At 37.1% G+C, this 16,898-nt stretch overlaps 1 protein-coding gene across 9 annotated transcripts in view; it reads left to right on the top strand.

Moving 5' to 3' along the window:
• ARHGEF3 (Rho guanine nucleotide exchange factor 3) overlaps positions 1 to 16,898 on the top strand; it is a 126,827-nt gene that overhangs the window by 48,547 nt on the left and 61,382 nt on the right. The window contains exon 1 of one of the 9 annotated variants that reach the window (XM_050712798.1): positions 2,996 to 3,133. The exons of 6 other annotated variants lie outside the window; for them this stretch is intronic. In XM_050712798.1, the coding sequence (XP_050568755.1) occupies positions 3,077 to 3,133 (57 nt within the window). In that variant the 5' untranslated portion in view covers positions 2,996 to 3,076. Of the gene's footprint in view, positions 1 to 2,995; positions 3,134 to 7,510; positions 7,661 to 16,898 lie in introns of those variants that run through there. 2 more of the 9 variants (XM_050712799.1, XR_007708704.1) reach the window with 2 other exon arrangements.

The raw sequence follows: 16,898 nt of genomic DNA, 5'->3' as shown, positions 1-16,898 counted from the left end.
GGGCATAGTTGTGTCATGTCAGAATGTTCAAATCATGAAACATGATTTGTAAATATGTGTGTTCTTAGGCCCATGATAAATGGCTCTATCCTTTTGAAGTATCAGGGGGTAGCGTACATTGCAAGGTTCTTCTCATACAACAGTGCCGCAAAGATCTTGGATGTGCTGGAGAGACATCTGTGGGTTGTTTGGAAAGGAGTAGTTAACCCCTACTTCTCACCACTGACATACAGTACTCTCAGGTATGGACCCGTTACTTACATACAATGCATCTGAGGAGGAAGAGAAAACATATCGTGACTATGCTCTTTGCATAGTGGTTTTATTTAAGGAAGAAAAAAACAGCGTTACTATATGGTTAGATGAGATGAATGATGCAGCCTGGCCTTTGCTAGGTTTCTACTGGTTTGGGACTCAGGTAGAGAAACCTGTGCACATTGGATGAGCCGTTACTGCTCATGCTATCCAGAGTATTCTGTAATGCTTAGGACTTTGCAGTGTTTTCATTAATTCAAATCAGTAGCCATTTTATTAATGTTTTGGCAGTCTTTACAACTAAAGTCATCCTTGAGTTAAGCACCTAATTTAGTTTATAGCGCTACTTTCAGGTTAATTTCATGCTAGTAATATAGAATATACTTTAGGTGATATATTTCTTGGGGCAATAATTTTGGAGGCATGCTCGTAGAGCACTTTACTAAATGCATTCTTGAAATGAAGAGACTCTCATAGGCTTTTACATCAGCAAGACTTTTCCATTGTTATTTGTATTGTAAAAGGTAGGCATTCCATTTGTTACATCTCAGATATTCAATTAGTATTTTCTAGTAGCGAAAATAGTGTGGTATCTCCCATTTCTAAGGATTTCTTATGATTTGATGTTACCTTTTCACAGAATAGGTATTTTATTGGAACATGTCGTATGCAGGCATTCTGTTGACCCTGTGGAGCTTTATTTTATGAATCTTCGTCAGTGCTTTGTAACACGTTTATTTTTGTTCTGGGTGTGGTTTGTTATTTATAGTAGAAATATTCTGTGTGCTATAAACCTGTCACACCAGCTATTTTATGCATACAAACAATTCTGAGCTAGAAGCAACATGTGATAAAGCAGATAGGTCCAATTGTCATTCTCTTAGGCCAAGTTTGGTGTTCTGTTATAGAGCAGATTTCCTGTCTTTAATCATAGGTTGGGTGTTACCTTGTACTCCTGCTGTCATTTACTGTTCTTTTCTTTGTTCAACATCAGATGAACTTGACCCGTGTTCAATTTGACTCACACTAAACTCTGCCTGTTTCTTTGTATTTGTTTCTCCCCCACCCCCAAGCAGTGGCTGCTCATGGAGAAAACATGATGTGAAATTAGTATTTCCTATGACTTTGTTTCAGAAACTTGTGTTGTAATGGTTAACAGCGTGGTACCATTGTCCTGCTGAACTTGATGCCATTTGGTCTGAGAAAACAAGCTTACAGTAATAATTTTGGAATATTTATCAACATTTTATTGATGTTACCCTATTTCTGAACAGAAATCTTAGTGTAAAACAAATATTGGACAAGAATGGTGGTACTCGTGGACTCTAAGTGCTTTTTTGTTTGTTTTTCATGATGCTTTCAGTAAAATGTGGTGTTATTGCAACCTGTTACAGAGTTGTTATTAACATCACAACTTCCTTTTTTTTTTTTAAGCAAACCATTGTGAAGGTCTTTTGTCTAATTTCTCAGTGCTTGTAATTGTAAAAGTTGTCACCAATCAGTTCAAGTTTGCTGTACAAACTCCCAAATTGGCAGTGCTTAGGTTAGTACTATTTAAAATTGTGAAGTAAGTTCTAATTTAAAAGTAAATAAATAGGTTATGCATTTGGAAAAGGTTGCAAGAGCATCATTTGCAAAAACAGCTGTGAAATCCTCTGTGCTGCAGTAGAAGTTCTGCTCAAGCATCTGGCTCTCACCGACAGTCCCACAGGTTCTGGTTGAGGTTGTCAAGTTGTACCTGTGGCAGAAAGCTAAACCAAGTCTTCTAAGGAGCAGGTGAGAAGGAAAGTCAAAGGGAGGACTGGAAGGGAATATAAAGAACACAGGAGCTGAAGGGGGAAGGAATTTGAGTTCCTCCTGTTGCTTTGAATTGGAAACAGCACTTTGAGTGGCTTTTGTTGACAGTCTCTATGAGAGAGGGAGGGAACTGCAGGCTTTTTGGATGCTGGCTGCATGCGATCCCACATACGCTAACTTGCTTAGGCTTCTGGAAGGCAAAAAGGGAACATTACTTGCATTCATACCACACAGTACTTCAGCAGTGCACGTTCACTTTAGTCATACCTTTCAAAATCTTAGTTGCAGCGGCAGGATACTGCTGTGAAAAATTATTGAAGTGTTGTTTTTTTTTTTTTTTTTTCCCCTTATATGATAACGAGCTATAGAGAAGATAGCAACAGTGAAACTGCTATATATTGGTTTTGCTTGCTTTTTTGCTATTATCGTTTTGTTAAGGTCTGGGCAGCAGAAGATGCTTGGAAGTGGATAACCTGAATAAACACTGAGCACCTGCTTGTTACAGACATTTGCCAGACTTGAAATTTATGCCACCCCTGTAGTATGGGTATTTTATAAGTGCGAATATTAAGGCAGGAAAATTTCTCTGAAGTGTTGTCAGATATCTTTTGAGTTTAAATCATTAATATTCAGGGCTCATTGTCTCCATGCAAGCCAAAGTTACAGTGATACTCAACTTTTTACCTATGTTTCTGGCTTTTTGATTCTTTGTTAGAGGTGCTGTTTTGTTGCTCCATCAGAATCAGCAGCAGTGCTAGAGCTACACAGATACCAAATTAATAGTTTTCATGTATTTATGTATTTTGAGCTTGTTAATTATGATTTCTTCATCTCAATCTTCTGAGGCAGTTGCTGTCTGGGATCTCTAGAGATAGTGTCTTAGATTTCCTTCCTTGTTACTTGTGTGGGTGTTTGCATTGTACGTAAATCCAAGCTGCGCTTCTTTCAAGTGGGTGCTGTTGATGTTGCTGGCAACAAAAAGTGCAGACACCTTGGGGGCTGACTGAAGTACAGTTGCAAGAAAATGTGGAGGTTAGAGAGCAATTTTTGCCATGCTATCAGTCAGGATCGATTGAGACAGGTAAGAGTGGCAGTCTGTTTTCAATGCTGTTTACGAGGTTGAGGGGAAGTCTGGTTGGCCAGTCTCGTGCCTGATGCTGGGCAGAAAACTCATGCTTGCCAACGTGCTTCTAAAATGCTTTGGCTCCTGAGACAGAAGGCTATCGGTGACCTAAGAAGTAGTGTGAGTGTCAGTGTAAAGAAGCAAAGCAAGTTGAAGTGTTTGTATGTTGTGGTCTCCAGGAAATGGAATATGAAAATCTCAGTGTTACCAGGAAACTTGACTGAAAAATGCCTGCCAGCTTAACCTCATCCTTGTTGCAGTTTAAGACCCATAAAATTGCATCCATATTTTAATTAGTTTTCCTAATTACTTTGTTAGTAACTATTCTTTCCATCTTGAGGACGAGCTTTAATAGTCATAAACAGAACAAAATGGAGAAAAGATTAATTTGAATGCTCCCCATCACTTTAACAGGAAAATCTTACCTCTTCCTTAATTGTGTCACTCATGATCACAATTTATGAGAATTAAATGATCTGTTCGTAAGAAATCTAGATATTTTCAGCATCTTTCCTTTTTGTTGTTCTGGGCCTTTCAGATCTTGGTTCTGTGCCTTTTTGTTTTTGTGCAGCCACCTTGCAGTGAAAACCAAACAGCGTTACTTTCTTCCTCTGAGAACAGGCTTCTCTTATGAGTTTACTGCTACAGGTAACAATTCGGATCCTTAAGCTGTGGTTTGCCTGAGCCTGTGTAAGAGGAATCCACAATTTCTTAACTCTACAGGCATCTGAAAAGTTTCACATTTTCCTTTTGAATCAGCTTTTATACATAAAAACAAGAACATACTTCTTGTAAAATGTTACCTAATGGTGTCTCTTTTCCATCTCCATTCTAATAATTCTTTTATTAAATAAAATCAATGGACTGGTTCCAGCTTGTCCCTCCATGTAAGGACCAGGGTCCAGAACTTCTCTGGAAAATGTGTCCTGCAGACTCTCTTGGAAATTGATCTAGGACAACACAAATCTTTCTTTGTAAAATAGGTTAGGAGATGCTAATAAACCTTGCATCCTTATATATGTCTAGTGATGAAAGCAATGTTTAAAAAAAAAAAAAATTTTTTTTTGATTTAGGGCTGCCTCCATAGAGATTGAGGTGTCAAGCCTGTCAGGCTTCTTCAGAGTGCTGGTGTATGCTGTTTTATAGGAGTGGGCTACAATATCACGTAGGCTCCAATATCTGGCACCTGATACTGTAAGTATGTTATGCCTTTTCTTAAAAGATTTGTCAGAATTGCCCTAGTTTCTGAATCATATTTGGAAATATGTATGAAATAGCACTGACCACACTGAACTTTCACTGAGATCACTGTGATTATGAGCAGAATTAGAAATTTGGGCAAGCATAAGGGAAAAATATGAGCTGCCCATGGAATTTAGATTTCTGCAACAGCTGAGGCTAAATTTTCAGGAATGCAGTTCTGAACTTCAACATCTAATATTTAATCCTAATTTCTGGATCTGGCACAGAGCTTTCTACAGTTACTTATTTGTATTTATTTTTAAGAGCAAGTATTCAAGCCTGGGCAAGGAATTACCAATTCCTAATGGCAAAGCATTAAAATTTCCTGTGATAGGGTGAAAGATTGTTTAAGAAAGAACTTAGATGTCATGACAGTCTAAAGACAAGTTAAGAAAGAAAAAGGAAAAGGAATCTTGAGAAAAAATCCTGGCCTGTATATTGTTTAAATATAGAATTTATGTGGATTTCCTTTGAAAATACACTGTTCTTTGCTGAAAGGCACTGAAGAGAAGATGGCTAGATATGGTTCTAGCACTTTGTTAGGCAGGGAAGACAGACCAACAACATTTACCATTCACCAAAAAGGAAATGTTTAAGTAATTTTTGAAAGTTTTGGCAGAAAATATCTGCTTCCTGAGGATTTTTTTTTTTTTTTAGTATTTTCTGTCTGCTGGGAAGTGTGATGGCTCTTGTTTTTAAAGGAATTAGTTGCTAACTGGTATCAGTTTCACCTTTTATTTTCTGCCTGCAAGCTCAGCAGAAACTTTGTGCTGTTTCATACCGACAAAAGACTGCACCAACTCATTAAGTATGTGCTTTCTTAATTTAGAATTATTGTTTGCTTACTACTCAAATTCAGATGTATCTTGACATTCTTGCCTACTAGAAGCATTCAGGATTCTGCAGAACAATCTAGTATTTGTCAAGTCACAAAAGATTTAACAGATCAAGAGAGAGATGTAAGAATGTAGGGTCTAGACTGTCTTTGTCTTGCATTTATTATGCTGACAACTTGATTTTTAGTATGTTAAAATGAATGATTTGACTAATACTTTCAACTGTTTCTCTTTTATTATGGATGCTTGCTTGAATTTCTCTCTTCATACAATTAAGTCCTGGAAACAAAAAAGAATCTTCGGAATAGGAGTAGGAACATATTTAGTCTTCTGATATTTTATTAATAAGTCTTCTAAAACCAAGGATGTACTATCTTAGAAATGTATAGAAAATATGTCAAAAAGTAAGCGTACAGGAAATAATCTACAATGTATATGCAACGTGTAGGAGGGATCAGAAGTGTCAGGATTTTTCTTTTCCCTGTATTTGCACTTGTTCTTTACGCTACAGTCAACATAGGCCTTAAAATAGAACCAAACCTCATATTTCTCCCCAAAGTCCCTTTTAGTTAGTTCCTTTTACTTAAACCATATCTTAGTGATATGGTTTAGTAGCGGGCTTGTTAGTGTTAGGTCATAGGTTGGACTAGGTGATCTTGGAGGTCTCTTCCAACCTAAATGATTCTGTGATACTACTTTGAGGACAAGTTTTTCTGACCCAAAAGAGTTAATGCTGTTTGTGATGCAGGAAAGATGATGAAAAGATGGATAAGCTCCATCATTTTTTATATAAAGCACTGTGTTTCAATCACTCGTGATATTTACAGATTCCATTAGTTTTTGTAACTATTCTGCGTTGATTTCTAGTTTACTTTGGGTAAGGGAAGTTTACGTCTATGCATGTTTAGATTTTGAAGAGGGCTGCTCAAATGGACGTTGAAATTGCATGAAGCATATACAATTATAAATTTTCAGGTAATATATGGAAAATTGCATAATTTGATACCTTGGAGATGAGCACCTTGTGGAAGCTAGCTTTTCTTACCCGGAAGTAATACAAGTTAATTTGATGGCCAAGTGAGGCAATTAACTGGGTGTATAATCACGGAAAACAAATATGTGCTAGTGACCTAGCTGGCAGTTTGAGAGAAGACTCTTGTTATCAGCAGGTCAGTCTGACTCACTTGTTCTCTTCCCAGTCATAATGTCTTTGTCATGCAAATATAAGACCTCTTAAGGAAGCATTCTATTTTGTGGTTTGGATTATGAAACTGGAACCTAATCCTGTAACTTTCCTGATTGCACGGTCTTGATCATATTAATGGCCAAACATGTATGTGGCCATGGAGTTCTTTCAGGATGAGCTTCTCAGTTTTGAAATTACAGATGGCCTGGCGATTCTTATGCTGGTGGGGTAGCACCAGTCATATCCAATATTTTTAAGGCAGCAGTAAATTCAAAGTGAATGCTTTTTTGATGCTTAAGGTATATAGCTTTCTGCTTAAGGTATATAGCTTTCCCAACTCGAGTGAAATGAAGAATCACTGGGTTCGTTCCATGGAAGGCAGTTGCTACAGGTTTGCTTACCAAGAGTGGTGAAGAATCAGCAAAAATGGAGTTTCCTTCATCTGTTATACAGAACTCTCACAGATAAAATCAAGCTTTGCACTTCCTTGACATGTCCTCAAATGTAAAACGTGGGCCCTCTGCCAAGCATATCTTTGCGCCTTGGTTCTGGGCCATTTCTAAAACATGCTGTGCTTGCCCTCATGCCTCTTACTATAAGAACTGCTTAGCAGATCCCTTAATTTCTGGAATACTGATCTTTTCTGTGAACTGAATGTTTACAAGTTTCACCCAGTATATACCAGGTGTTTTGTCTTCTGACTGAGGCATCTGCGTTTGGAGATAGCTGTCCACTTTCAAGGTTAAAGCCTGTTGCTATGATTTGAGACTGAGAAGTGCACACGTAGGCGGCAGGCAGTGTTTCAGTTACTGACTCTCAAAGCTCCCCAAATACCTACTTATTACTTGAAAAACACTTTAAAGATGTCTTTACCTTCACCATACCACTGCCATTCTCTTTACACTTGTTAGCAATTTTTAAAACACTTCTGTATGCCTAAAGTATTATTTGAAGCAGTGTGTGAGAAAATCCAAAGCTGAGATAGAGAGGACAATGTGTATCACTCGGCTTCTGACACTTCTAGCACACTGCATGACAGGAAGCGAGAGCAAACTGTGTGACCGCATGGGGAGGAGTTCCTGCTGAAAACTGAAGGAGAAACATAGGGACTTCTTTGTAGCAGAGTTTTCACTGTCACGCTGAAGATTAAGAAACCTCCTCAAATCTGAGTACAATACAAAGTGCCTCATGGTGTGGTGCTGTTTTTTTGTGCATCGTCAGGTGAGTATGCATTCAGGGTTATGTTACTTTTCATTGTTTTCTTGTGTGGCATTGTAGTAAGTTGAAATTGCACAGATCATCCTTCCAAGCATGGCAGGATTTGAAATTCTGTCTTAATGAAACCAAAATGGTGCTTAGCAGGAGTGTTTCCTTCTGTAAGGAAATAAACTTCTTCAAAATGTAGATAACATATTCCGATATTTGATATTGGGATGGATGATGGTTTATTTTTTTTCTGTGTATTGGTAGTTTATTGTTGCAGGATGATAGTTCTTGGTTTTGTTTTCTTTATTGTTTGATTGTTTTACCATGAGTGTGTAAACATCTCTGCCTCTATCTCCTAGCATAAAAATGATAATTCAGTCTGATACTGGGGTTTATATTAGAACATTTTGGCAGTGGATAGACTTTGTGCATATAAGTGAAAGCTATAACAGATCCCATATACAGCATATTTACAGAGCATAATTACTCTGCTGCTGCTGTACAATGTGTGTATGAAGTAGCACCTGGAAAACTGGCTGCAGTTTGAGGTATTGCACCTTCAAAAGTAGCAAGATTGATAATAAATGTAGGAAATGTCACCTATGAAGAAAGTTTAAAAGATTTAGTACTTGTCACATGTAGAAAAATAAGACTCAATTTGTGGTAAAAGTGTGCACACATCTCTTGAGTGTGTGGGAATAATTGTAAAGGTGGCATTTGTTCTCTATTTGCCAAGCTAGCACAGGAACAAGAGGACTTACAAAATCAGTCTATTTTGTGACAAGGGAGACTTAGGTTAAATATTTTTGGGGAGAATGCTTCCTAACTGCAAAGTTAACTTAGCAGTGGAACTGACTACACAATTATATTGTACAATCTGTCATTTTAAACTTTTCAGTATAATTTAGAAATTTTGTTCATGTGGGCATGTTTTACATGTTGCAATGGCTAGCGTTTAATTCTGGACTGTTCTTAATGACTTGTGGGATTTTGTTTTGGGGCTATTGATTGTGAATGAGAGTAGCACGTCAGTGTCACACATGGACAAATCTGATCTCTAACTTTGCAGCTCTAATCCCAGATCATAGCATCCTGTCAGTGGCTGGAGAACTAGAGAGCTTCCTCTTATTCAAGAAGCAAAGTTATTTCAAAATATTTGTGTATGTGTTGAATAAAACCGTACTTTGAAATTCTTAGAAATGTGATAAAGGTGAGGAATTGCAGTGTGAGGCAAGTAAGTCAGGGCTGTGTTCAAGGCCTGTATACTCTTGGGTTTGCTGTGGAGGATATGGCTTAAGTACACTGAAGCTTAAGAGTGAATTGTTAATTGGATATATTTTGTTTTACGCCGCCTTTAACAGTAGTGAGAGAGAGTCTATGACAAATTTATGGCACAGAATATTTTTAAGATGTTATGTGGAATGCTTTATGCAGTTCTGACTTAAAACATGCTTAAGAAAGCTAAATCAAAAGTGCAACAGCCCTGGAAGTTTATCAAGACAGTCAGAGAAATGAAGAACTAACTTGTGAAATTTGCTTTAATAAATGTTATGCATTCGAATTCTCTGTTTTTATTAAATAGCTTAAGAATGAGACTGCTGATTACTAACTGCTGTGCTGTGTACTTGTTGAAGTGTTTTTGGATGTACATAATTATATTTGCTGTGGGTGTGTATTTTACACATTGTTTACTTGAAAATTTATAGCAGAAGAAATCTACTAAATACTACAGTTTTACAGTTTTCATGGAACACCAGGGAGATGCATGCCTGCCAGTGACATAAAATCATGTGGATTCTCTACTGTATATTAATATTGCTGAGCTCACATTAAAATTTTTGGTTAAAACTGGGCTAAAAAAAAAATTTCAAGAATAATTCCAGAATGAAGAGTCATAGGGATACCCACCAGTATTATATAAGCCTTGTTTCCTGAGAAATGGAGGTCAAGTGTGTTGTTTATTTTCCCCACATATATTTAATCCTAAAATAGACACAGCAACATGTAATTTTAGTGAAAGCATAATTAATTTTAATCTATGCTGAAAAATCCATTTTAGGTGCAGCCATTTTATCTATTGTGTGTGAAGCTGAAGAGCACCACTTCAGGCGCTAGATCAAAAGCCATCTACAGGAACCCATCTGTGGTTTTAAAGGTAGAGCAGCGTAACGATGCTAAATGAAGGGACTGAAGGAAAGCAGACTAACAGCAGAGTACTAGAACAATAAGGGATGACTGCAGTTTTTGCTAATGAAGCCAACTGAAAGCCACGTAGAGACCTAGTTTACGGAAATTATTTCTTTTTACTGTATGTGGTTCTGGTGCTGTGCACAGCATCAGCAAGTCAAGCTCTTTCACAATGAGATTTGTGTTCTTAAAAAAAAAAAAATCATAATTTGAATGAATCTGCCTTTCAAGTGAGCAAGTTTCATTGTGGTTTTCGTTCCAAGAACAAAAGCCATCCACTGATGTAGCAGGTTGGGAAGCAGAAGTGGTGGCTGACAGCTGTAATTAAACGGGCAGCTGAAGCAAGTGCAGTTTGTTGCTGTCCAGATAGAGGAAGAGTACAACGCCTTCCTTAAATGCACGTCTTTAAGAGCACAATGCCTTTAAGGGTAGAGTTGGAGCATTAAAATAGCCTCAATTTAATTTATTCTTGCTTTTACAACTGGGGCCTGTAATAAGCTCTCTCAATATAAACGTATACGGCTGGGAACTGCAACCTCACCAGGTCAGCTGGCCACGAGCAAAGGAATCCGAGGATTAATTGCACGTGACTGATTGTGTTACCTGGGGGCACTGGGAACTGGGCGTGACAGGTTGTAGCTGAAAAGTGGTTGTGGGAAGAAGAGAGGAATCTGAATAGTGCACGGACTCTTCTAAACTGCATCTTAGTTGTTGTTTATATGCTAGGCCAACTTAGAATTCCTAGACATTGATTTTAAGTGTTAACTAAACCATAATTAATGTAGCACTCCTGAAGTTTTTGTCTTGAAGTCCTCACTGAGAAAGGATCCTGTACTAATAATTGCTGCTCAATCACGTAGCAAGGAACTTTTAAGAAGAAGGAAGTAAAAGTGTATCTAACTTATTTATCTGAATTTGTCTCTGCTTTTGTAGCAAACTGAAAAAGGTTCAGCATATGCAGCTCTCTGCTAGATTCCAGTGCCTGATACTCTCCCCTGTCTTCTGAAAAGGGGAAGGAAGAAGGTTAAATAAAGACAGAATAAATACCAGTCCTCAAACAAAGCTCTGCTGATCCTTGTCCTTACAGTATCCTGTACATGCACACCCATTTCCTGTTGTTACTGTTGAATGCATTGCACATAATTTTCATTTCATTGTTCACTTCAGTGTTCATTTCATATTACAGTGACCAGAAAATCTCAAGTCCATCATGATAGCACTGTAGAAGTAAAACTTAATTCTGTGCTTAAAGAAAGGTGGAAGGAGCTGCCATTTTGTCTGGCAGCAATGTGAAAGGCTCCTCAGAAGTGCTTGGCTACCTGCGGCTCTGTGGCAGCCTTAGTGCCATGTAGGAGTTTGCTGCTGTGCTGCAACAGACCTAGGCTGGTGGTTTTTGGTTTTGTTTTGCCTGGGACATTGACAGCAAGCACTTCTGTTGCTAATACTGACATATAAACAGCCTGACAGCTGAGCACGTGCAGGGTGGGACACAGGACCTGCAAATCTGTGTAGCAGGCTCAGGGCCAACTGGGCAATCTCTCCCTCAATAGGAATAAAGCTTTTGATTAGGTTTGTGTGGCAGTTTTGAGAAAAAGAGACAGGTAATGTCTCTGATGCTCAGAACAGTAGAGGGCAGCGGACATATACACAGAAACAAGTTTGATAATTAACCTTTACCGGATTTTTGGTTCTCTTTATAGTTGAAGCAAATTCTTTTGCCAAGGTATCATAAAGAACCGATATTGAAACATAGGGTAAATAGTTCTTTTCTTTTTTAAAACCTTGTATTAGAATTCAGTATTCTGAAGTTGTGGTCCCCAAATGCATGTTATGATGCATCATTCAGATGAAGAGGCACTATGCTCTGGGAAGACGTGCTCTGAGATCCTGTGGTCTTCCCGTGCCTTCAAGCTGTCAGAACTGTCAGTGGCACAGGCAGGAAAGTCAGAGCTCACCAGGGTGGGGCACTGGTACTGACATAAAGGGGAGTTGCAGGTTAGAGTGAAGTAAAAAGGAGATGCGTTTCTCTCTAAGCTTAAACTAGGTGTGAATTTTTAATCAGTTATCTCTGAACCAAGCTTAGCAGGAAATTCAGAGGTGCCTGGCTGCTTGTTGCAAGCAGAGATGCTTGTGATTAATATGACATGGCCTCCCTCTACAGAGGCTTCTTTTAAGAACTTTATGTCGAAGTGGTGTGTCTTTTTATTTTTTTTTAAGCATCATTTATTTCTTCTTAAAATTGAATGTCAGTGCAACAACAATGTGATAACGTGGAAAACAAGTAATCCTAGGTAGGGTTTATTCTTGTTTCAGTGTTGTGAGCATTCTGGCTTTAAGCTGGGTAATGCAACAACACTGCTGCCTCTTCTAGCTCACTTCTGAGGTCTGCCCTGTGATATCCCACCACCTGCAGCAGGAAATGTTAAATTAGTGATTATTCAACTAACCCTAAGACAGAAAGTTATTAATCTTTTGCCTAGTAATATTATATCCAATTTATGTTGGATCCAAGGCATATGTTGTTAACTGAGTGATAACTGCTGGGGAGAAAAACATTGAAGCCTTTAGTCAGAATCTTCTCTTGCGTTACAACAACTGAATCGTTTATTTTCTAATTTGAAATATTTGTTATTATTACTATTTTTATGCCTGTGTCATCTGTGAAACTTCTAGAAACAAATTAGTCCGGAGAGCTCAGATTTTGTCTGCTTTCCTCCCAGTCCAGTTTGTCATCTAGAAATACTTCAGATTTGTCACCTAGGAATCCTTTTGAAGAAACTTTGAATTATTGTTGGTAGGAAAACTGTTTATGTAACTTACACTCAATACTCTTTACTTGCATAGTTTTCGGTATGTCACAAGTGCCACCAAGAAAAATGTTAACGGGATGTTCAAAGGATCTGCAGTAGAACATGTTGTGGCATGTTTACCTTCCTTTTCCAGAAAAGAAAGGCATGTGTATACATGTATAAACTATAAAATATACATGTGCATACAAAAACGTGCATATGTACACAGCCCTACCTACTTATATTTATTTAAATCATATGTTAGAACTGTGAGGTGTGGTTTGGTTTTGTTTTTACAATATTGCTTTTTTCCTAGTGGCACTGTTGAAGTGTGCCCAAATTTGTATTCTGGAAAGACCAAGTTTTTCAGATATTTTTCTATAGAAACAATTTTAAATACAGAATGATTAATCAGTTATTTTTTCTTTATTTTTGACTTTTTGTTGTGAGAGGGAAGGGAAAGTCTGTTTTGGTGAAATGAATGAATCCTTCATTTAAATAGATTTCTGCATGGAAAAAAAGGTTTTAAAAAGTAAGTTGTGTGCTTTGTTTTGAAATGCACAGGCCTATGACTTAGAAAGTTTAAAGACCTGGCTATTTTAATACATTGTCTTATTTTTTTATTTTTTATTTTATTTTGTTTTGAAGCACATCTGTGTGAAGACACTTCTGCGAAATTAGAATAGACGTGATTTAGGAAAAGTCAGCAATTCTTCTGACAAGTGTTCCCTTCCATGTCACAGGATGGGCTTTATAAATCAAATTATATTTTACCACCTGGGAGATGAAATGCAAAAATGCACAAAAGTAAATCTCCAGTATGGATAACTAAAACCCTGTGATGGAGAGAGGATGTTAATCCAGCCTTCCCATAACAATGTGTTTATTACTCTAATTCTAATTATTGCTTTAATATATAATTGGATATCTTACTTTCTCGTCTCCTCTGAGATAATTATTGAGAACAACTCTTTCTTGAGATGTTAAGGAAGTAATAAGGAATATAAGAAATGTAATATAATAATATAATAAATAATATAAATATAAATAATATAAATAAAATAATATAAGATGTAACAGGAAGTGTTCTGTCTCTGTAGCTGTGGCTGTATCCACAGCCTTTTAGCCACCAGTACCAAACACAGATAAAGATTCAAACTTGGTGTATGCCCAGTCATCACAGTCCGGTAATTCAGATTTTTGTGTATTTCTAAAGACAAATGTGCTTTCAAGTGTGATGGAAAATATCCTTCTGTCTGGAGGTGCATATTTCAAATGTGTGTAATGTGTAAATGTGTGGTCAGTCAGAAAACACAGACCTGTCTGCGTTCAGAATAGATGTGTTATGGGTATACTTTATTTCACCTTTTCTTAAGGTCTACAAATATTGTGTAGGAAAGGAGAGTTACTGAAGCATTGCAAATGGTCCTTCTTTCCCAGCAAGGCAAGCAGCTTCATACAATTTTCAAATCAGTTTGTGTCAAGTAAATACAAATTCTAATAAATAATTACTCTGCAGTGAGATAGCAGATGATATTTGTCTATTTCTCCTGGAGTAATATGGAGTAATCACACTATTTTACATTTAATGTATTTAGTACAGTGCTGCAGCATGGCATTACTCACATAGTTTATATACACCAGAAATGATGTGTGATCCTTTCTAGTTTAAGGATTACATAATACCTTTAAAATGGATTATTTTTAATAACATTACTCTGATTTTAGAATACATAGGGGTTCTGGTTGGAACGTTCAGTTTAGAATTTGAGGAATATTCATGTCAGTAGCTTTAGTTTGCTTCCCAAGTACAAAGATAGGGTGCACTAATGGTTGTGTGTCGTACTTTATCCCTTTTCATAATATTCATAATGTTTTGGGATTTCTTACTGGATTTTAATTAAAACAAACACTGATACAATCACTAATTGGGCATGATTCTGTTAAAACAGCATACATACACAGTATGTTATAATGTGGTTATGTATTGTGCATGTAATGAACATAGCTTGTAATTCAGGCATACTCAGATTTCCATAAGGGCCTCATCTTTTCTATCCCATAACAAATCTGTGGTTAAATCTGTAAAATTTCTGTAAGATCTCTGTATGAGTAAGCTCATGACATCATTAGTTTCTGTCCTCATAATACAGCACACTCAGCATGGACTTTCCTCCTTCCAACTGCACATGCTTCTTCAGGCCATATAGTCCTAAAAAGCTATTAATTTGTGTTAAAACTGGTGATTGACATGGCCATAGATAATTGTAAGCAATATTAACAAGAACTAGTGAATACTTCATGTGCAAGGTAAGGAAACGGAACTAAGAAATCAGTCCCTCTCTGTCATGCTGTGCCTGGGCCAGTACAGGTGATGCGTTGAGTAAAGTTTCACACATTGTGGTTTTTGGCCTAAAGTAGTATTGCTTGATATAAGCTGGTATGACAAATCTGCCATAATCTCATATGATGTAATTATGATTTGTTAGCCTAAATGACAAATAAACACATCAATGTGTGCAATAAGTATTGGAGCCCATAGAGAGCCTGGCTTACTTAAATTCTGTCAGAAAGTTCAACATTTTCATTAATGTGCCACTTAGCTGATTTTGGTATTTGGGCTATAAGTCCACTTCAGTGTCAAAGATCCTTGGCTTTGCAGGTAAGCTTGTTCCACTTCAGATGTGTGCGACATGTACAATGCTTATTCACATAACCCTTGTGGGCCTAGCCTAAAGCTTTGACGCTGTACTTATAGGATCTTTTGTGAAAGGAACATACACCAAATTGTTGAGATAAAATGATGTGCCAGGTGACTTAATACATAAGATGGAGAGTAACATTTAGAGGCAACTTTAAGGAGCATGAGAAATGCAGAGGTCAGCTGTGTGGAGCTATGGCAAATGAGCCTGGAGTTGGAACTCCTTTGGGTAAAAGATGTTCACAATGAGCAGGGATTAATGTAATGAGCACCTTATGCTCCCTGCACAATATCGGCTGCAATCTTTGCTTCTAATCCACTTATTATGGGCAAAGAAATTTATCTGGTAGCTCAGTTATTGGAATAAACTTTGCTATGGTGTTTTTTCTTTTTTTTTCTCCCACTGATATAATGATAATAATCCTTGAAACACTTAGAAAATGAAAACATCCATCTTGCCTGCAGTGGTTGATGTTTAACAATTTCTGTACCAAATGACATGGCTAACAAAGTCACTGGGACAGACTTCAAGATGACATAAGTAGTATTTTTTGTTTATTTGTTATTGGTTTGTTTGATTGTTTTGTTACTTTTCAGGAAGTAGAATAGCTAAAATAAAGTGGAGAGAGTGATCCTTTGATTAGCACAATAAGGCTGGGTGAGCTTCACCTACTTTGTGTGGGCCTGAAGATGTTTGTGCCTCTTGTAGTCTCAGTCAGCTTTCATTACAGCTCTGCCTGGGCTGGAAGTGCCACCGTGTTCATTGCTGACCTGTAGTCCTGTGACTGTCAGCACGTGTCTGTTAATGCCTTATTTAACAAAGTAGTTCCCCGCTTGTGAGAGCGCCCATTCTTCACACTATGTTATCAATAAAATTGCATCTTTTCCGTTACAGGAGGCATTTATACTTCCACAATGCATAGAATTTATTTTAAAAAGAGGTGATATCACTTATTTTCCTTCAAATTTTACCTGTCTATACAGTTCTGGGAACACATACTTAAGCATTTGAATGTCTTTAAAGTTTCTTACTACTTTTGTTTTTGTGTTTTAAGAAAAAAAAAAGTTGATAGCTTTTTGATTTAAAAAAAAAGGTGATATTCTCTTATTTTTGAATGGTGGATCTGCCTTCTTTTGTTTTTATTATTATGTTGACTCCTTTGGAATTAACTCTTCTAATATTTTTGCAGAGTGAAGCTTAGGTTTACAGCATTTTTATACCTCTGTAACTTCCACAAATACAAACCCAAGCTGTGGATGAAGTTGCATCACGTCCATCTACGCACACCAATCCAAAATCTATACTATAACAGTAAGAGGGATTTGACTGTTCCTAGTCTTAGGACAAAGAATTACTTTTTATAGAACGCTTCCCATTGTGTAGTGTGGTTGGAGAACTCACAAATCAGTTTGTTTCTAAATTAAGTAATAATAATGGTGTTAAAATACCAGTGGTTGTTGACTTTAAAATTATCATTGTCAGGAAAAAAGTGAGACAAGTCAAATTTCATGAAAGAAATAGCAAAATTGTAATAAAACATTGTGCAAGTCAAAGATCTGCTTAAAATTATTGGGT

This window comes from Cygnus atratus, chromosome 10, assembly GCF_013377495.2.
Source record: "Cygnus atratus isolate AKBS03 ecotype Queensland, Australia chromosome 10, CAtr_DNAZoo_HiC_assembly, whole genome shotgun sequence".
NCBI classification, from domain to species: Eukaryota; Metazoa; Chordata; class Aves; order Anseriformes; family Anatidae; genus Cygnus; species Cygnus atratus.
This window is presented reverse-complemented; position numbering and strand designations above follow the sequence as displayed.